General features: G+C 35.2%; 1 protein-coding gene across 4 annotated transcripts; it reads left to right on the top strand.

The window, feature by feature from the left end:
• The first annotated feature begins 393 nt into the window (after window positions 1-393).
• On the top strand, window positions 394-3,607 carry LOC122030150 (methyl-CpG-binding domain protein 4-like protein). Of its 4 annotated transcripts, none has more exons than XM_042589315.1 (4): window positions 394-1,271; window positions 2,908-3,100; window positions 3,211-3,308; window positions 3,371-3,607. In XM_042589315.1, the coding sequence occupies exons 1-3, from the start codon at window positions 492-494 to the stop codon at window positions 3,282-3,284; spliced, it is 1,047 nt and encodes a 348-aa protein (XP_042445249.1). In that variant the 5' UTR covers window positions 394-491; the 3' UTR covers window positions 3,285-3,308; window positions 3,371-3,607. The 4 variants fall into 4 exon arrangements, with proteins under 4 accessions (XP_042445249.1, XP_042445247.1, XP_042445248.1 ...); XM_042589313.1 differs by having other exon boundaries at window positions 2,908-3,104; XM_042589312.1 differs by having other exon boundaries at window positions 395-1,271; window positions 2,908-3,104; window positions 3,211-3,382; window positions 3,445-3,607.
• Window positions 3,608-21,717: the final 18,110 nt, after the last annotated feature.

Genomic DNA, 21,717 nt, shown 5'->3' with positions numbered 1-21,717 from the left:
AATAGCGTGCATAATTAATCATATACTTGACATATATATAATACACTTAATATAATTTGACTTTTCTTTGGATCCTCAAATTGATAGAAGTTTGCGTTAAATTATTTTTTTTACTTTTATTATATTTAAATTACTTAAAATTATCATTATTATTTTATATTTTAAAGTTTGGTCTGCACAAATTAACTCGGTGACGAGCCAAGTAGGCTAGAGAGAATGCCTATAAGTAAACCTTATGTTTTCCTTCTCTTTATTTTTTCAATGAAAATTTGGCCTTGAATTATTTTATTTTTTTAACATTTAATAAAAGGGAACATTTTGTAAAATAATAAACAAAAAAAAAAAAAAAAAACGATTTGAAAGAAGAATTTCCCGATTATTCTAAGAAGATATTAGACTCGCTTTGCCGCCTGCCCTAGTCGCGTCAGAGAGCGAAACAAGGAGAAAGACTAATCCCGAGATCTTCTCCGCCTTCACCTACAAACCCTCGAATGCCTTCACCATGGATGGAGGTCCAATCCCGATCTCGTCAGCCTCTTCTGACGCCGGTACCTCCCCCGCACAACGCCTCTTCCTGGAAAAGGCCAGGGCGAGGACGGAGAAGAGAAATCTCTTCTAACCCTAGCGGGAAACCCGTGGTGGTCTCCCGCTATTTCCTTCCGTCGCATGCCTCTTCTTTGGTCACGGATGCTAAATCCACCTCTACCTCTTCCTCGACCGCTACCCCAGATGGAGGGAAACCCGTGGTGGTCTCTCGCTACTTCCTCCCGTCGCATGCCTCTTCTTCTTTGGTCACGGATGCGAAATCCTCCTCTACCTCTTCCTTGACCGCTACCCCAGATGGCGGGAAACCCGTGGTGGTTTCCCGCTATTTCCTCCCGTCGCATGCCTCCTCTACTTTGGTCACGGATGCAAAATCCTCTATCTCTTCCTCGACAGCTACCCAAGATGGCGGGAAACCCGTGGTGGTCTCCCGCTACTTCCTCCCGTCGCATGCCTCCTCCTCTGTTATCACGGATGCCAAAGCTTCTGGACCCGATGGTAAAAAGCCGACGGTAAAGAGGAAGAGGGATAACCCTAACATAGAGGCGAAGAAGGTGCCACATTTCTCTGCAGCTCAGAAGAAGTCTGAGGCATATAGAAGAGTTGCAGACAATAATACCTGGGATCCGCCGGCTTCCTGTTACCATCTACTTCAGGAGCGACACTCCTTCGATCCATGGAGGGTCTTGCTTATCTGTATGCTATTGAATGTTACAACAGGTCGCCAGGTTTGCTTATCTCCTTGCTTGCCGGTTCCCATCCTGTCTTGTTATAGCTTCAAACGTAATCATTTCTTCCGTGGTTAATCTTGACAAAAAATATTTTCTTAGAGTTTGTATTGGTGCATCAATGCGTTCTAATTCTTCTCTTCTTTCATAGATACCCAGATCAAGCTCCCTTGATTTTTAACTGACAATGTATATATGACTTACTCGGGAGAACTAATTTCCTTAGCAATACATGTATAAGAATTCATCCTAAAGAGTTGAGGGTAGCAAGATGATAAGCAGGATTAATTGTTTGCAAGGAGTATTTTGCAAATTGCAATATGCATGGAATTGGAACTTCTAATGAATCTTTGATGGATAAAACGTAGCAAGTCCACTGAAAAGCTTTTATTGAAATAACAAAGTTCACTGTGGGATATAAGAATATCTGCTCCCACCACAAAATGAAACTCTTGGATTCCAAATTTTTTGTTCTTGCAGTGATATCTTTCTAATTTCACCTACAAGTTCAATACTTGCTTAGTTGATAAGCTTTGATTCATAGACTGCAAAATGCGAAGCATGTTATAACTAACCAAAAAGATTTTTGTTTTTCCTAGTTGGTGGTGATATGCTATCAGGCCAGTTGTTTTGAGTATTTTTGATATTGAAATTGCTTTTCTATTTAATATCTTAGCTATCTTTTTCTGAATGAATGATATTGTGTGCATAGAAGAGTAGTGGATTGAGCATTTGTTTATTGGTTTCGACAGTTTTCATTTAAGCAACTTTCTTGGAGGACTTTTTTTCTTGAAAGAGTTATGAAATAGGAATCTGATTCTACTTTTTAAGTTTTGATTTGTATGATCTCCTCTTTAGGAGAGTAGGTTTTTAATAAATTGTTCAGTTGGTAATTTGTTAATTTTTGGGATGTTAAAGAATTTTAGTTTGCAATTTAGAAAGTGAAATAGTTTTGTAGGAGTTTAATAAGTCAATAAAGAGGTGTAACATTCCATTGTATTATTATCTTTTTTATTAATAAAAATCTTCTTTGTGAATTGAATTTATTTATTTTTTTTATGTGAGACACTTATTCTTCATTTTGTGCCAACTTTGTCTCAAATTTCTAAGTGAGTTCAGGGTTTGTTACATCAATTTAGTATCAGAAAGGGAATGTAGATATCTAGGTAATGTTAGATACTGAAAGCATGAAGATTAAAGATTCTTATTGGTAACAATGTTATTTAGGAAACATGGAATTTTTTTTATCAACTATTCAATGAGCATTCTACAACTAATTTGGTTTTAAAGGCTAAAATTATCAAGAAAACCGCAGCGTATGTCATCCTAACTTATCAATACCTCTGTTTCTTTCAAAAGGCATCTTACTTTAGTATTTTGCATCAAACAGAGTAATTATTTATTTATCCATGTCTGTTTAACATAAATAATCGATTATACTAACATCTAGTTTACATGCATGTTTAATCATTTATTGTTTCATCATTTGTTATTCGAGAAACCTTTTGATAACTGTAACTTTTCATGTTCGGAATGGACAATCGAGTAAAAAAGATGAATGAAATAGGCCCCCTCTTTATAATAAATGTTTTATTAATTCCTAGAAATAAATTTACTCTTACATCTCTTTGCATAGGTTGCAAGGGTTTTGCCTGGTCTATTCCTCATGTGTCCAAATGCAGAGGCGATGTCAAAGGTAGATGAGGAGGAAATGGAAAAGGTTATACATTCTCTAGGTTTACAGAAAAAACGGTCTAATATGCTGAAGAGATTCTCTTGTGAATATCTGAGAGACGATTGGATTTATGTGACTCAGCTTCATGGCATTGGCAAGTGCGTCTCTTTATTTTAATATATATCATTATGGGTATCCCGAACATAGAATAACATAAGTAATATGATAAATTCATTTTTATTTCTGTGTGTTCACCCTTTACAGATATGCAGCTGATGCATATGCAATATTTTGTACCGGAAAGATGGAGCAGATTACTCCACGAGATCATAAATTAGTTGCCTATTGGAAGTTTGTTTGTGGTAAGGAAGAACATTTTGAAAGTTGAAAGAACATGCCCACGCCTATTGGAAGTTTGTTTGTGGTAAGGAAGAACATTTTGAAAGTTGAAAGAACATGCCCACGCCTATTGGAAGTTTGTTTGTGGTAAGGAAGAACATTTTGAAAGTTGAAAGAACAGACCACAAAACTTCAATTTTGTAGTTATTATGCTTGTATTTTGGTGTAAGAAATTTTATTTTTGAAAGTTGAATGTATAAAATTTGTATATTTATTATGCTCGTGAGATATGAATTACTTAATTTTATGGATCTGAGTTTAATTACGGTATGCCTAAATGTTTTTATCAAACCACGTGTTTGCTTGTTAAACAATTTTGTATTGTTTTAGATATCATGTTGTAAATATATACATCAATCTTTCTGTTCTAGATAATATGTTATAAATATTTTATATCATTTATCACTTTTAAGTATCTTATGATATTCGTTTTATGGGCAAAGAAGCAGGTAGGAGGATTATTACGTGAAATATATAAGTTTTTGATGAAATGATACCACCGTTCATTAATGTTGTGGGATCATTTATCTATTGGTGAGTCTAATGTGATTTTGTAATGTTAAATTAGTTAAATGAAAATGATATTTTCTTTTCATTATTATTAAAAGTATTTTATGTTGAAAATATATGAAAAGAATGTTTCATCTTATTTTTTTTATCATTATAATATCATCATTTTAGTAATCTTTATAAATAGTTTTGGTCAAATTATTATATACAATAGTTTTGATCGAACTGTTATATGTATAGTTTTGATTAAAATTACTAAAGCAATAAATGTAGTTAAAATTATTTTAGGTTTTAGAATCGTAATAAAAATATTAGATAATTGCCGATGAAAAAGTTTTTAGAGTATTCTTTTGATATGTTTTTTCAATAAGGTGTTCTTTTTTATTATAATAAAATTTAATGGAACCTTATAGTATAGGTGGGTAAAAATTAAAAAAGGCATTTTAAATTATTTAAATAGTTAAGAAGATATTTAAAAAAACAAGGTTAAAAGGTGTCTCTATAATGTTTTGTATTACAAATATTGTTATAGGTGCTACTGAATAGTTGCTATAATAAAAAAAAAATTAAATGTCATTTTAATTAATTTTTTATACATAAAATACTATTATATTTAAAAATTATGTCAAAATTATTTAAATTTCAAATTTAAAAGTATTTTAAAATAATTGTAAGAATTACTTAGAAAGTTAGAAAGTTGGTACATAGTCATATTAAATTCTAAATCATAAATCATAAAATTTTAAATTCTAAACATTATTAAATTAAAATATTTTTTTTACCAACTTAGTAGAATTATTTAAATTTCATCAAAATAACTTTAAGTTGATCAAAATAACTTTAAAAGTAGCTCTAAGTAGTTTGCTACATAGCTATAGCAATGCCCCTATAAATTAACGTAGTTTATCTTAGGGTCAATTCTTAATCGGTGCAAAATATCTCGTTAAGTACCCGACCTCCCACATGAAAAAGGTCACTGTGCTAGGACAAATGTTCCTCATGATTTACCCCTTTCCAGAGAGTGTGGGGTCGCCCTGGAGGGGCCGCTAAAGTATGACTTTATCTTTTGCTCCAATACATAGTTATAGCAACTATTAAATAAATACTAAAATACTATAACAATATTGCATTTGTTGGTGCAAGAAAGTATCATACGATCAAACCTAGGTTTTGATGTTGACAAAGATTAAAAGTTAAGTCATTTTGAGATTTGATGTGCTTATTAAACTTGCAGGAAAGATTGAGCAGGAACTCTTAGCAGATCGAGGACATTAGACATGAAACCTTGGGGGTTTAGATACTAGGCAAGAAGCCTTGAGGTCCAAGATATCAAATAGGAAGTCTAAACGGGTCGAGAACCGAAGGTCTAGTGGAAAGTCTCGAGGGTCAAGATCAAGCTGAGCAAAAGTTCAAACAGGTAGGCTGGACCAAAGTTTGACATCAAGTAAACTCTCCCGAGCGGAGTTGTGAGGACACACTCTCTTAAGGAGAGTAGTAGGCATTGGTTCAATCAAAGATTTCATGGGAGACGTCATGTCAGTAGTCCAAGCGCCCGGAAGGAATCTAGGCACCTGAAGATGGCTAAGTCACTGACGGAATTGGATCAGATAAGCCAAATTGGAGGTGCCCTGGAAGGGATCAAGGCACCCAAAGTCAGCTATAAAATAAGGTCTCGACCATGTTGGTTGCTACTCGGAATACCGCTCTAGTTCCTCTGTACAAAAATTTGTACAAGCATAGAACTATCCTAGCTATCCATGTGTTCTACTAAAGTTAAATTTGGATTGCAAATGATACTTAACATTATTAATCCAAATTTCTCTTTAGAAGTTAAACTTGGATTGAGAACGAAACTTAACATTTTTACTCCAAGTTCAACCGATGTGATCTTCCTAAGTTAAACCATATTACAGAAGTTATTAAACATCTACTTTAAAGATCGGCTTCCAACATGGCGAGGCACTATGCCTTCTTGGGTATGTGATCATCCACCACTTCCTAGACAAAGCCTCACAAAGAAATCGGATATTTAACTTCTTACAGTAAACTAGGTTTAACTATAGAGACTTCAATAGAAACACATTATCGAAACATGAAATCGAAAAATAAAATCGATAACAAAAACGATAACTTAAAGCTGATAGCCTCTTGTATTTGATTTTTCAAGATCTATACAAAGAATATGAATTAGTTATGATGCGGAAAACAAATAACTAGTTATACCTTTCTTTGTAGCTAAAAACTTCTTGATCTTCTGTTGTATTCCTCTCCTTCTCTTGGACGTTGTGTGGGCAACGATCTACCAAGATGGAATCCACTCGAATCACTTCTTCTTCTCCAAGACTCTCGAGCCACCAAGGGATGCCAAAATAGGAAACTCCTTCTCTTCTTCTTCTCCTCTAAGTAACCGGCCACCAAGATAGAGTCTTCTCCAATTCTTTCAAGTTTCGGCCACCAAGAAGAGATTAGTGCCGACCTTAGAAAGAAGAAAGGAAGAGAAGAGAGCATGGAGTGCCGCCGGCCTAAGGAAGAGAAAAGAGAGGGAGGAAGAGGGCCGGCCACACCAAGGAAAAGAGAGAATAATATAATAGGGTTGTGTCCCTCATGAGGCACCCTCTCATTCTCTTTTATAATTCTTGGTCAAGGCAAAAAAGGAAAGTTTTAAACATAATTAAAACTTCCTTATTTGTGACCTCCCTTTAAAAAAGGAAATTTTAACAATAATTAAAATATCTCTTTTCTAAATTTCCTATTGTACATAGCAATAAAGGAAAGTTTTAAAATTAATCTCTCTTTTAAAACATGTAGACAACTACAAAAAGAAAAGATTAATTAAAACTTCTCCTTTTAAATCATGGTTATAAAAAGAGAAAGTTTTATTAAAAATTAAAATCTCTCTTTTAAACATTATAGATAACTACAAATAAGGAAAGATTTTACAAAATAAAATCTCCCTTTTATCCTTTTGTAGATAGCTATAAAAGGAAAGATTTTAAAATTTTAAAACTATCTTTTAAATCCATGAGGATGACTATAAAAGGAAAGTTTTTAACAAAATTAAAATCTTTCTTTTAACCATTGTAGATAACTACAAAAAAGAAAAAAGATTTTAACAAAACAAAATATCTCTTTTAACCATTGTAGATTACTACAAATAAGGGAAGATTTAACAAAATTTTGTTTACAAAACATCCTTTTCCTTTTCTACTTCATGTGGTCGGCCCTTAGCTTGGGCACCAAGCTTTGGCCGGCCACCTCTTGGCATCCAAGCTCATGCTTGGCCGACCCCTTGGACCAAGCAAGGATGTGGCCGACCCATTACTTGGGTAAGAAGTGGACTTTGTGGATACAAGGTTTTATAGAGGCTACAACAGGGACCGAGAGGAGAAATTGGTTTTAGTCTCCCGATGAGCTTGAGCTTCCTGTGTTCGCCCCGAATACTCAACTCAAGTTCATCAATAATAACTCATACCACTAAAGAGTTATTATTGAACTACCGCACCAATCCCAGATTACATTATGGGTTCGTTCTTATTATGAGTGCATTAATCTCCCTGTCTTTAAGATATAGAATTCCCACTAATTAAATGAGTTACTGATAACTCAATTAATATCTAACTCCAAGAGTAGTCCCACTCAACTTCATTGTCATGCTGGACTAGGTCCACCTGCAGGGTTTACATGATATCCTTATGAGCTCCTCAAGGGGACATCATCAACCTAAATTACTAGGACACAGCTTCATTCTATAATCAACAACACACCATATAAATAATATCATTTCCCAACTTATCGGGCCTATTGATTTAACGACCTAAATCACACCCTTTGATAAATTAAAGAAATAAATATTAAATATACTTGCTTGTTATTATATCATGATTAAGAGTACACACTTTCATAATAACATAGGTTTTGTTCTTTTATATAGTCAGTATAAAAAGAAACTATCTCAAATAGTCATGCTCAATACACTCATAGTGTACTAGTGTAATTTTATAGTCTAGATAAACTAATACCAAATTATATTACAACCACTCCAATGGTTTGCCCATTTCATCCTGGTTGTGAGTTACTATTTATAATTTATAAGGATATGATAACATGATCTTCTGTGTGTCTCCTCACACTATGTTATCTACAATAGAAATTAAATGGACAACTACACTTAGCATAAATGTAGACATTTGACCAATGTGATTCTTATTTCTAAATAAATGTTTATACAAAAGCTAGTCTTTTAGTATACATTCCAACAATCTCCCACTTATACTAAAAGACTATGCTGCCATATACCATACCATATATCTGATTCCCAACCCCTCAACATGCCTATCAAAAGCTCTTGCCTTAAGGGCCTTAGTGAAAGGATCTTCTAGGTTATCATCTGATGCAATATAGGCGACAACAACTTCTCCTCATTTATACGATGTCTCGTATTAGGTGGTACTTGCGCGCAATGTGTTTACTTGCCTTATGGACACATGGTTTCTTCGAGTTTGCTAATGCACCACTATTATCACAATAAATTGTAATAATTTTTGGGCAAATCAGGAATCATATCTAAGTCCATCATGAAGTTTCTGAGTCATATAGCTTCTATGGCTGCCTCAGAGGCTGCCATATACTCAGCTTCCATAGTGGAGTCCGAAAAAGCACCTATGCTTAACACTCCTCCATAGTTATGGTTTCACCTCCTAAAGTAAACACAAAACCCCGAGGTTGACTTACTATTGTCTCTATCAGATTGGAAGTCCGAATCCCTGTAACCCACAGGGAGCAAATCATCTGCCTTGTAAACTATATAATCTCTAGTCCTTCTAAGGTACTTTAATATATGCTTTACGACAGTCCAGTGTCCCGGTCCTGGGTTACTTTGATATCTGCTAACCATGCCCACGGCAAAACAGATATCCGGTCTTGTGCATAACATTGCATACATTAGGCTTCCTACAGATGAAGCATAAGGAACTGTCTTCATTTCCTCTATTTTTTTTATGTCTTAGGAGACATCTCTTTAGATAAAGATACTCCATGCCGAAAAGGTAGAAAACCTTTCTTGGAGTCTTGCATGCTAAAACGAGCTAGGATAGTTTCGATATATGAAGCTTGGGATAAGGACAACATTCTTTTCTTGCGATCTCATATTACTTTGATCTCAAGAATATGTCTGCATTCTCCCAAGTCCTTCATATCGAATTACTTGGACAACCATACTCTTACTTCTGACAACACTTTGATATTGTTGCCAACTAACAAAATGTCATCTACGTATAGTACAAGAAATACCACCACGTTTTCGTCACACTTCTTGTATACACAAGACTTATTCGGACACTGGATAACTTCATTAAACCGGATGTTCCAAGATCTCGAAGCTTGCTACAATCCGTAAATGGACTGTTTGAGCTTACAAACAAGATGCTCTTTGCCCTTTGTAATAAATCTCTCTGGTGCTCCATATGGATATTTTCTTCAAGACTTCCATTAAGGAAAGTTGTCTTGACATCCATTTACCAAATCTCATAATCCATATGAGCAGCAATAGATAAAAGAATCTGGATAGACTTAAGCATGGCTACCGGTGAAAAGGTTTCCTTATAATCGATATCCTTTTTCAACAAGCCTTGCTTTGAAAGTTTCCACCTTCCCGTCTGGCCCTCTTTTTCTATTGTAGACCTATTTACATCCAATGGTTTTTACACCATTTGGTGGTTCTACAAGCTCCCAGACTTGATTAGAATACATAGATTCTATTTCTGTATTCATTGCTCTTTGCCAAGATGCTGTATCTTTATCTTGGAGTTTAGTCATATGTTTGGGGAATAGGTTCATGTTTACCAGGGATTAAGTCCAAAGACTCTCCCAAAACATGAATCTTTCAGGTTGCCAAACAACCCTCCCACTATGACGAGACATTGTCTGTAATTGCCATCATTTGTGACACGTGTTGCAGTTTCTTGTGGTATCTCATCTTGTACTGTTGGTACTAGATTAGACGTGTCCTTTATTATTTCCTTAAGGACAATTTTACTCATGGGCTTGTGGTTCATAACATAGTCCTCTTCTAAAAATCGGGCATTAGTGCCAACAATGACCTTCTGATCTTAAGGACTATAAAACCTCCTTTCGTTTCTTTAAGATAACCCACAAACAAGCGAACTTTTGTACGTGATTCCTATTGGTTGCTACTCGGAATATCGTACCGATTTCCCTGTACAAAAAATTTTGTACAAGTCCTGAACCATTCATATCAACCTATTGTATTTTTTAGAAATTAAATTTGGAATCGCAAACGGAACTTAACATTATTGATTCCAAACTATAAAACCTCCTTTCGTTTCTTTAGGATAACCCACAAACAAGTGAACTTTTGTACGTGATTCCTATTGGTTGCTACTTAGAATATCGTACCGATTTCCATGTACAAAAATTTTTGTACAAGTCCTGAACCATTCCTATCAACCTATTGTGTTCTTTAGAAATTAAATTTCGAATCGCAAACGGAACTTAACATTATTGTTTCCAAATTCAACTTATCTGTTCTTAGTAGTTAAGACTTGGATCGCAAACGATGCTTAACATTATTGATCCAAATCCACCCATGTTATAAATTTAATTAAATATTAATTTCAGAGATCGGCTTCCAGGTTAAACATGGTGAGGCACTAGGCCTTCTTGGGTATGGGAGCATCCACCACTTCCTAGACAAAGCCTTTCAATGAAATTCAATATTTAATTTCCTTATAGTAAGCCTAAGTTTAACCAAAAAGAACAATCGAATCACAAATTCTAAAAACAAAAGAAACACAAAATCGAAAACATAAATTCGATAACCTAGATTCATTAGCCTCTTGTGTTTGATATTTCAAGATCTAAATAAAAGGATGAACTAGTTATGATGCAGAAACTAATAACTAGTTATACCTTTTATAGCTTATAGACCTCACGATCTTCTGTCGTATTCCTCTTCTTATATCGGACGTCGTGTGGGCGATGATCTACCGAGACGAGAATCCACCCAAGCTTCCTTCTTCTCCAAGCAAGTTTCGACCACCACCAATCTTCAAGAGATGAAGAACTTTCGGTCACCAACCAAGCTCCAAGGGATGCTAAGAAACAAAGCCTCCTATGTCTCCTTCTTCCTCTAACAAGATCCGGCCACCACCAAGCTCCTAGAGATGAAGATGTCGCCGGCCACATAAGGAAGAAGAATAGGAGAAAAGGAGGAAGAGAGGGCCGGCCACACCACCAATGAATAGAAGAGAGGAATACTAGATTATGTGTTATGAGGTGAGACACCTCTACCCTCTCTTTTATATTCCTTGGTCTTGACAAATAAGGAAAGTTTTATAAATAAAATTTCCTTATATTCCTTGTCAATGTTTAAGAAGGAAAATTTAATTAAAATTTCCTTATCAAACCTTTAATGGCCGGCCACCTTATTCCCTCCAAACAAGGAAAGTTTTAATCACAAAATTAAAACTTCCTAATTTGTTTCCGAAAATTTTAAAATAAAAATTTCTCTTAAAAAAATTCCCTTCATGGTTGGTTATAAAGGAAACTTTTATAAATTAAAATCTCTCATTTAAAACACGTGGATGATTACAAAAAGGAAAGATTTCTCAAAATTAAAATTTTCCTTTTCAATCTACAAATAAGGAAAGATATCAAATATTTCTTTTAATCTTTTGTAGAAATTTATAAAAGAAAAGATTTATAATTTTAAAACTCTATTTTAAAACCATGAGGATGGTTACAAAAAAGGAAAGTTTTTATCAAAAATTAAAATATTCCTTTTAACTACAAATAAAGAAAGATATCAAACCATTCTCTTAATCTTTTGTAGAAAACTATAAAAGGAAAGATTTAAATTTTAAACTCTCTTTTAAAACCATGGCTTCCACATAAGAAAAGATTTTAAAAAATTAAAATCCTTTTATTGTGTTGTGACCGACCACCTAAGCTTGGGTTCATGCTAGGGCCGACTACCTCTTGAAACCAACTCACCTTGGTTTGGTCGGCCCTAGCTTGGGCTCCAAGCTAGGCTTGGCCGGCCACCTTAAGGTGGGTAAGAACGTGAGTATAGGTGGGTATAATATTTTATAAATAAGAGGCTACGACTGGGACCGAGAGGAGGAATTGGTTTTGGTCTCCCGATGAACTTGAGCTTCCCGTGTTCGCCCCGAACACCCAACTTGAGTTCATCAATAATAACTCATTCTACTAAAAAGTTATTATTGAACTACCGCACCAATCTCATATTACTATATGGGCTCCTTCTTATCATGAGTGTGTAAGTCTCCCTGTGTTTAAGATATCGAATGTCCACTAATTAAATGAGTTACTGACAGCTCATTTAATTAATATCTAATTCCAAGAGTAGTACCACTCAACCTTATTGTCATGTCAGACTAAGTCCACCTGCAGGGTTTAACATGACAATCCTTATGAGCTCCTCTTAGGGACATTATCAACCTAGATTACTAAGACACAGTTTCATTCTATAATCAACAACACATTTATAAATAATATCATTTTCTAACTTATCGGGCTTATTGATTTATCGAACTAAATCGCACCCTTTGATAAATCAAAGAAATGAATATTAAGTATATATTCTTGTTATTATATCATGATTAAGAGCACACACTTCCATAATAACAAAGGTCTTGTTCTTTTATTCAGTCAGTATAAAAAGAACTTACCTTAAATGGTCCAGCTCAATATACTCTGAGTGTACTAGTGTAATTTTATAGTCAAGATAAACTAATACCAAATTACACTACGACTATTCCAATGGTTTGTTCCTATCCATGTTAGTCGTGAGCAACTATTTATAATTTATAAAGAACTGATAACATGATCTTCTGTGTGTGACACCACACACTATATTATCTACAATATAAATTAATTGAACAACTACACTTAACTTATAAATGTAGATATTTGACCAATATGATTCTTATTTCTAAGTAAATGTTTATACAAAAAGCTAGACTTTTAGTATACATTTCAACAATCTCCCACTTATACTAAAAGACTATGCTGTTATATACCCTGCCATACATCTGATTCCCAACCCTTCAACATGCCCATCAAAAGATCTTGCCTTAAGGGCCTTAGTGAAAGGATCCCCCAGGTTATTACCTGATGTAATCTATGCAACAACAACTTTTCCTCGTTATACGATATCTCGTATTGGGTGGTACTTGCGCTCTATTGTGTTTACTTGCCTTATGGACTTATGGTTTCTTTGAGTTTGCTACTGCAACACTATTATTACAATAAATTGTAATAATTTTTGGGCAAACAAGAAATCATGTCTAAGTCCATCATGAAGTTTCTGAGCCATATAAATACTATGGCTGTCTCATAGGCTGCCACATACTCAGCTTCTATGGTGGAGTCCGAAAAACATGTATGCTTAACAGTCCTCCATTGTCATGGCTTTACTTCTAAAGTAAACAAAAAATCCCGAGGTCGACTTACTATTTTTCCTATCTGATTGGAAGTCAAAATCCGTGTAATCTACAGGAATCAAATCATCTGTCTTGAAAACTAGCATATAATCTCTAGTCATTCTCAGGTACTTTAATATATGCTTTACGGCAGTCCAGTGTCCCAGTCCTAGGTTACTTTAATATCTGCTAACCATGCTCATAGTAAAATAATATTTGGTCTCGTTCACAACATAGCATACATTAGGCTTCCTACAGCTGAAGCATAAAGAAATGCCTTCTATCTCTTTTGATGTCTTCGGAGACATCTCTTAAGATAAAACTACTCCATTCCTGAAAGGTTGAAAAATCTTTCATGGGGTCTTGCATGCTAAAGCGAGCTAGGATAGTATCGATATATGAAGCTCGGGATAAGCACAACATTCTTTTCTTGTGATCCCTTATTACTTTGATCCCGAGAATATGTGCGCATTCTCCCAAGTCCTTTATATCGAATTGCTTGGACAATCATACCCTTACTTCCGACAACATTTTGATATTGTTTCCAACAATAAAAAATGTCATCTACGTATAGTACAAGAAATATCACCATGTTTCCATCATACTTCTTGTATACACAAGACTCATCCGGACACTTAATAAATCCAAACCGGATGTTCCAAGACCTTGAAGCTTGCTTCAGTCCATAAATAGACCGATTGAGCTTACATACAAGATGCTCTTTGCCCTTTTCAATGAACCCCTCTGGTTGCTTCATATGGATGCTTTCTTCAAGACTTCCATTAAGGAAAGCTATCTTGACATCCACTTGCCAAATCTCATAATCTATATGAGCAACAATAGATAAAAGAATCCGGATAGACTTAAGAATGACTACTGGTGAAAAGGTTTCCTTTTTCAACAAGCCTTGCTTTGAAAGTTTTCTCTTTTTCGTCTATCCCTCTTTTTCTATTGTAGGCCTTCTTACACTCAATGGCTTTTACACCATTTGGTGGTTCTACAAGCTCCCAGACATCATTAGAATACATAGATTATACTTCTGTATTCATTGCTCTTTGTCAAGATGCTGCATCTTTATCTTGGAGTGCTTCATCATATGTCCGGGAATTAGGTTTATGTTTACCAGGGATCTAGTCCAAATACTTTCCCAAAACATGAATCTTTCAAATTGCCTAACAACCCTCCCACTACGACGAGGCACTGTCTGTAATTGTGCATCATTTGTGACTCGTGTTGCAGTTTCTTGTGATATCTCATCTTGTACTGTTGGTACTAGATTAGACGTGTCCTTTATTATTTCCTTAAGAACAAATTATTTATGGGCTTGTGGTTCATTACATAGTCCTCTTCTAAAAAATGGGCATTGGTGCTAACAATGACCTTCTCATTTTTTAGGACTATAAACCTCCTTTCGTTTCTCTAGGATAACCCACAAACAAGTGAACTCCTGTTTTTAATTCCAACTTATCAGTGTCTCCCTTCAGCATATGTGCTGGACTACCCCAAAACCGAATATGTTTTAGACTAGGCTTACGTCCATTCTACAATTCTATGAGACTAGAGGGTTCTGACTTAGACGGTACTATGTTCACTTCCGTTTCCAGAGTATATCCTCAAAATGAATTTGGTAATTCTGAATAACTCATCATTGATCTAACTATTTTCATAAGAGTTCTATTCCTTCGTTCTACTACAACATTCTGTTGGGGTGTACCAGGTGCAGTCAGTTGGGATTGAATCTCGACTTCTGATAAGTGACCTCTAAACTCTCCTAAGATATACTCGTCACTACGATCTTACCGTAGTGTCTTGATACTTTTACCTTGACGTTTCTCCACATTAGCTTTGTACTCTTTGAACTTATCAAAGCACTTAGACTTGTGACGCATCAAGTAAATGTACCCGTATCTCGAATAGTCGTCTATAAAAGAGATGAAATATTCAAAACCACCTCTTATCTGGATAGTCAAAGGTCCACACAAATCAAAATGAACCAATTTCAACACATCTTTGGCTCCTTACCCCTTAGACTTAAAAGGCTTCTTGGTTATTTTTTCTTCCAAGTAAGACTCACAGGTTGGAAAGTTTTCCACTACCAATGAACCCAAAAGTTCATTGGCTACAAATGAATCCTACTCAAGTTAATATAACCTAGCCTTAGATGCCAAAGATATGATTGGTTCATTTCCGTAGGTTGCTTTCTCTTATTAGAGTTAGAAGATGTGTTATTAATTTTTATTTGTTGCATCGTGGGTGTTATTGGATTATAAATTGCCAACCAACGTACCAGAACTGATAACTTCCCTATTTTTCTTGATAACAACTTTGTTATCAAAATAGATAGAATATCTATCCTTAAATAGTTTTAGAAACTGAAATCAAGTTCTTTCTAAAACTTGATACGTAAAGACAATCAATATTTTATGTTGGATCGAGACGCGCTAGAGGGGGGGGGTGAATAGCGCTCGTGGCTATTTCGTTCGATTCGTAAAACTATCGAAGTAAAATACGCAGCGGAAATGTAAATAAACACAAACACAGAGACACAGTCGTTTACTTCGTTCGAAGCCTAGATCGACTCCTACTCGAAGGCCTGTGATCCTTGATCGCTTTCCGTGGGCAACAACTAAAATATCGTGAATAAGTACAAGGAAATTAGTACAACTGGAATTGAAATAATACCGATAACAAAATAATATCTGAAGCTTCGGGTCGTCGGTGACTGCAACAGCACTTCAGAGTCGTTTCTTGAGCAGCACACAGCAGAAGGAAAGCTTGTTAGTTGTGTCTTTTCACTGCTGCTCGAAGACCCCTTATAAAGGGCATCCAAGGCGCCTTGAAAGCCTCCGAAGGTGCCTCCATAGCTCCGAGTCCACCGTGCAGATGAGCGCTGACCATTCTGCACTTATCACCTTGAAGGCGCCTTAAACCTTACCCAAGGCGCCTTCCAAGGCGCCTTCTGCCTTCTTCAAGGCGCCTCCAATGATGCTTCGTAGCCAGCTCAGCTTGTGCACCCGAGGCGCCTCCAAGCTCCATGGAGGCGCCTCGGACACTGTTCATCCGAGGCTTTAGGTTGCTCCTTTGCACCTGCAAGATACGTTAGTCCCAAACACTATCCTGCAGCACAAAGTTAGCACAATAAACATGATAAATAAAGTATAGACAGTCTCCGGACTGTCCGAGTCTGACTTCGGATTTCCATCCGGAAACCCTAGGTCGACCCGACGCCTACTGTTCCCTCTACGGGGAACGCGTCCTCACCTACTCCACTCAGGAGATTTACCTGTTGCCAGTCGATCCTCCAGATCGACTGGACTTTTGCTCAGCACTCGATGCTTCCGGACTTTCTGCTGGACATCCGCTTCCCGGCTAGTCCAGTCTTTCACCTGGTTCGCGACACCAGGACTTTCCACCTAGGGTTACCACCCCCTAGGACTTTTGCCTGAAGCCATCGACCTGCCAAGACTTTCCGCATAGGGTTACCACCCCCTATGACCTAGGGTTACCGCCCCCTAGGGTTTTCCCTTTGCCTAACCGCAGCTAGGACTTTCCTGAAATCCTCAAGTAGACTTGTTAGACTACAAAACATCTTAACTTTGAATTCTTTGCCGTTATCAAAACACGAGTTCGATCGTCGGATGCTTCCCGCACCAACAATCTCCCCCTTTTTGATTATGGCAACTCAAATTCAAAGTTAAGTAAACAAACGAATAGATAGACATTTTTAACACAGGCAAATCTGCTAAGTATAGATGAACAAGGTAACTAAAGCAAATTTGCCCTATATGCTCCCCCTTAACTTTGGCTCCCCCTTAGTTAAGGTCAATTGGAATAATAGTTTAAGGTTTTAGGACAAGATTATTCATTTAAGTTCAGTTGGTCCTTAAGTCCAAGCACAAGTCATGTTGATATATTAGGTATCAGAGCCATAAAGAACAAAACATTCTTAACTAAAAAATTGAGTATCCTTTACCAACTGTCTAACTTTTAGTTACTTGCTGATTGTCTATAGGACAATAGCTTTCACTAGGTTAGTCAAGTTAAGTTATTTTGGTCCAGATAGACTTGACTAGAGCTGGAGAGCTTAACTTGATTAATGTTTATTGCATATTTAACGCCCAAACTCATATTGATGCACAGATATAAGCATTCTTGAGTCCAGACTATACCCTATGCATCTCACACCGTTCTATATTTTTCAAACACAATCAAGGTAAACCTAGGTGTTTGTGAGATGCTCTGGCTTAATTCTAGGGGAACATGATATCTAGGGGGAAATCCTATGTTAATTCCAGAATTTTAAAATCTAGGAAAAATTGGAGTTTTGAAACCTGGTTTTTCTAGAATTTAAAAAACAATAAAACCTATGCTCAGAAGATATAACACATAAAACTGAGTAATAACATGTCTAATCAATTTAAAACATCCAAGATATACATCAAAAGCTGAGTAAGAGAAAGATCACATATGTCAAGGCAAGTGAAAAGATAGAATCAAGCAGGTGGATCGTCGGCTGGAGGATCGGCTAGGTGCTGCTCAGGTGACGGCTGAGGCTGTCCCTGACGCCGAAGCTCGCCTCGAAGAGATGCGAATCCAGCAGCTATCTCAGATCGCATAGTCCGAAGAAAACGATGCGTCTGTGTGGACTGGATCTCAAGTCGAGTGAGTCTATCCTCGACAGAGAGTGATGCTGAAGATGACGGCCCGGCTGAAGAGGAGGGTCTGGCAGAGGTGGAAGGATCTACGAAGAAGTCCTCTGCCAGAAAATCTGGCCACTCCTCATCTGCATCAGGTGCGCCCTCGGCCTCTGCAGCACCAGGGGCAGTAGCTGGTGGTGGTCGGCCCTTCCAGGCCAGAATCCCCTCGGCAGTGACCTCTGCCCCTGCTAATCTAAGGCTATGCTGACCGACCTCATCATAAAGGGTAAGTGGGATAAGAACCCCTCTAGTAATGTCTATCCTAGAGCTGGAGAATATCTGGGTCAGGATATGACAATAAGGCATATGAACTACTCCAGATGTAACTGTGCTAGATGCAAGGATAATGTTATGAAACATATGGAGGGCTATGTCTATGTCCAGGCGCTGGGTGAGGGCGTACAAGAAGAACGAGTGAGACGGTCGCATCGTCGAGACATCTCGAGATGATAAGGGTAGAATACAAGCTGTCAAAACTCTGTACATAGTATAATCCTGAACTCGAAGTAGGGTGGATCTGAACTCAGTCAGGCCTAAGGGTCTCTCCTCCCCATAGAAATACATGTAAATGTCGTCTAATGTAACGTGGGAATAGGAGGCACCAAAGGGTAGGGGCCTACTCGGATAACATAAAAATGTACACTCAGACTCCCTAATCTCTAGGCTGGTGCGAAGTAGTGATGGAGTGAACTGAATGTCAGTACCTCCTACTCTGGTGGTATAAGTTCGATCATCAACCTTTTCAAGGTTGTGATAGAACTGGGCACATAGGTCTTGGTTGACAGTAGTGATGCAATCAACCAGTTTATCTAACTGATAGTGGGTTATCATTTGGATAGTAGGTTGACAATATTGGGATAAAAACTCTCTACCAATATATCTAGGTTTGATTGACTCAAAGGTAAACCTAGAGAAATCTATTCTATGCTGTTCCGAGGGGAATCTCGGGTCCGTGGAAGGGGCCCTTGCTGGTGTGGTATCCACAATACGACGTTTCCTATTTTTGACATTATACACGAAAAAATTGCAAAACTAGCAAAGAATGTAAGAAAAAAAAAATACTTTAAGAGAGTTTAGATTGTACCTAGGAGGCATAGCTAGGAATGAAAGGGAAGAAAATGGGTAGAAGGCGCCTTGGTTGGGAGGAATCGCAGAAATGGCGGCTTGCGGCAAGACACGAACAGAGACGAAAATGTTTCTGTTCGTGACAAAAAGGAGGTTTTAAGGCGCATTAAGATCCCTTTAGGGCGCCTTCGGAGGCGCCTTAAGGGCTTCTTAAGGCGCCTTAAGTGGGTGGCGGGAAATTTCCCGCTGCTGCTTGAGGGCGCCTCCTCTTAGATGGAGGCGCCTTCGGAGGCTACGTGTCCCCTCTTTTTTTGTTTTTGTTTTTTTTTTTAAAATTTTTAGAGACATATTCTTTATAGTTTGGTTTTGATAAAAACAAAATGGTTTATGAAAATAATTTTCAAATTTAAGTTTTTTTAAAAAATTTTGAAATTTAAGTTTTTTAAAAATAATTTTGAAATTGAAGTTTTTAAAATAATTATGAAATTTAAGTTTTTGAAAATAATTTTGAAATTTAAGTTTTTAAAATAATTTTGAAATTGAGGTTTTTAAAATAATTTTGAAATTGAAGTTTTTTGAAATAATTTTGAAATTTAAGTTTTTGAAAATAATTTTGAAATTGAAGTTTTTAAAATAATTTTGAAATTGAAGTTTTTAAAATAATTTTGAAATTATAGTTTTTAAATAATTTTGAAATTTAAGTTTTTGAAAATAATTTTGAAATTTAAGTTTTTGAAAATAATTTTGAAATTTAAGTTTTTAAAATAATTTTGAAATTGAAGTTTTTGAAAATAATTTTGAAATTGAAGTTTTTAAAATAATTTTGAAATTGAAGTTTTTAAAATAATTTTGAAATTTAAGTTTTTGAAATAATTTTGAAATTGAAGTTTTTAAAATAATTTTGAAATTGAAGTTTTTAAAATAATTTTGAAATTAAAGTTTTTAAAATAATTTTGAAATTGAAGTTTTTAAAATAATTTTGAAATTTAAGTTTTTAAAATAATTTTGAAATTGAAGTTTTTAAAATAATTTTGAAATTTAAGTTTTTGAAATAATTTTGAAATTGAAGTTTTTAAAATAATTTTGAAATTGAAGTTTTTAAAATAATTTTGAAATTGAAGTTTTTAAAATAATTTTGAAATTATAGTTTTTAAAATAATTTTGAAATTGAAGTTTTTGAAATAATTTTGAAATTTGAGTTTTTTAAAATAATTTTGAAATTTAAGTTTTTGAAAATAATTTTGAAATTTAAGTTTTTAAATAATTTTGAAATTTAAGTTTTTGAAAATAATTTTGAAATTTAAGTTTTTGAAAATAATTTTGAAATTTAAGTTTTTGAAAATAATTTTGAAATTTAAGTTTTTAAATAATTTTGAAATTTAAGTTTTTAAATAATTTTGAAATTTAAGTTTTTAAATAATTTTGAAATTTAAGTTTTTAAATAATTTTGAAATTTAAGTTTTTGAAAATAATTTTGAAATTTAATTTTTTAAATAATTTTGAAATTTAAGTTTTTTAAAAATAATTTTGAAATTTAAGTTGTTGAAAATAATTTTGAAATTTAATTTTTTAAATAATTTTGAAATTTAAGTTTTTTGAAAATAATTTTGAAATTTAAGTTTTTTGAAAATAATTTTGAAATTATAGTTTTTGAAAATAATTTTGAAATTATCAATTTGATTTTAATTACTTAGTCATCTCACCCGATCTAAATTTTCAATCAGGGAATCCTATAATTGATGTGAGTTGAATTATGGTTGAATTTTTAGGGTAAGGTTTAACTTTGTGTTAGATTCAGGTTTAGCTTTGGGTTCAACAGGTAGGCATTCTTTGGATAGACTTCTGGGTTATGGTGAGTCACAAGGAGCTCATTAAAGTAACCATGCCTTCGAGGTCTTCCAAATAGTCCTACCCATTGAACTTAATACTAATCCTTGGTCTAACTAGTTAGGATCCATTTAAGGGTAGCTTCGGTCAGTTCCACTTGGCCAAATGCACCAGGTCGAAGCCATATCTTCCTAGACATGCGATGCCCAAGCTTCCCTAACGTACTATCATCCAAAAACTTCATCAGTACTGTGGTTCAAGTTAAACTTATCCCGTTTTAATCTGACATTAATTACCCTGCCGGGTAATCTATTCTTGTTTTACCCATTCCGGGTAAATTAGGTTCAGTTATCCTGTCGGGTAGTTCAGTTAGAGGTGCCAGCTAGTTTGGATCCTCCATCTATTTTCAATTTAATTTTGAATTTTTAATTTAATTTCAAATTTTGAATTTAGATTTTGTAATTTGAATTTTGAATTTAATTTGATCTTGAATTTAATTTGATCTTGAATTTAGAATTTAGATTTTGTAATTTAATTTTGAATTTTTAATTTAAATTCGAATTTTGAATTTAGATTTTTAAGATCGTTTTCATATTAGTTTTCCCTAGATCACGGCCTCGATACGGTCTGTCGAGGTAGTATATTTGATCCTTCGGAACCCAGTATTGGCCAAGTCCAACTTGATTGATCAATTTGGACTTAGGGACCCATGCTTGGACTGATTTGCTATTTTGTTTTATTAATGATAAATAAGATCTATATTTCTTTTTTACTTTTATATCCCAGTCCAGTTTTGTTGTAGACGGCTCTTT

This window comes from Zingiber officinale, chromosome 10B (assembly GCF_018446385.1).
Source record: "Zingiber officinale cultivar Zhangliang chromosome 10B, Zo_v1.1, whole genome shotgun sequence".
In the NCBI taxonomy this organism is placed as follows: Eukaryota; Viridiplantae; Streptophyta; class Magnoliopsida; order Zingiberales; family Zingiberaceae; genus Zingiber; species Zingiber officinale.
The sequence above is the reverse complement of the archived record's forward strand: the minus strand, read 5'-3'. Positions and strand labels throughout refer to the sequence as shown.

Bases quoted from the DNA above. Each gene is read 5' to 3' on its own strand.
- LOC122030150 (XM_042589313.1), top strand. From the start codon at position 492: ATGCCTTCACCATGGATGGAGGTCCAATCCCGATCTCGTCAGCCTCTT. The intron at 3,105-3,210 runs GTGCGTCTCTTT...CACCCTTTACAG, and splicing joins CAGCTTCATGGCATTGGCAA to ATATGCAGCTGATGCATATG. The intron at 3,309-3,370 runs GTAAGGAAGAAC...AGTTTGTTTGTG, and splicing joins CTATTGGAAGTTTGTTTGTG to GTAAGGAAGAACATTTTGAA.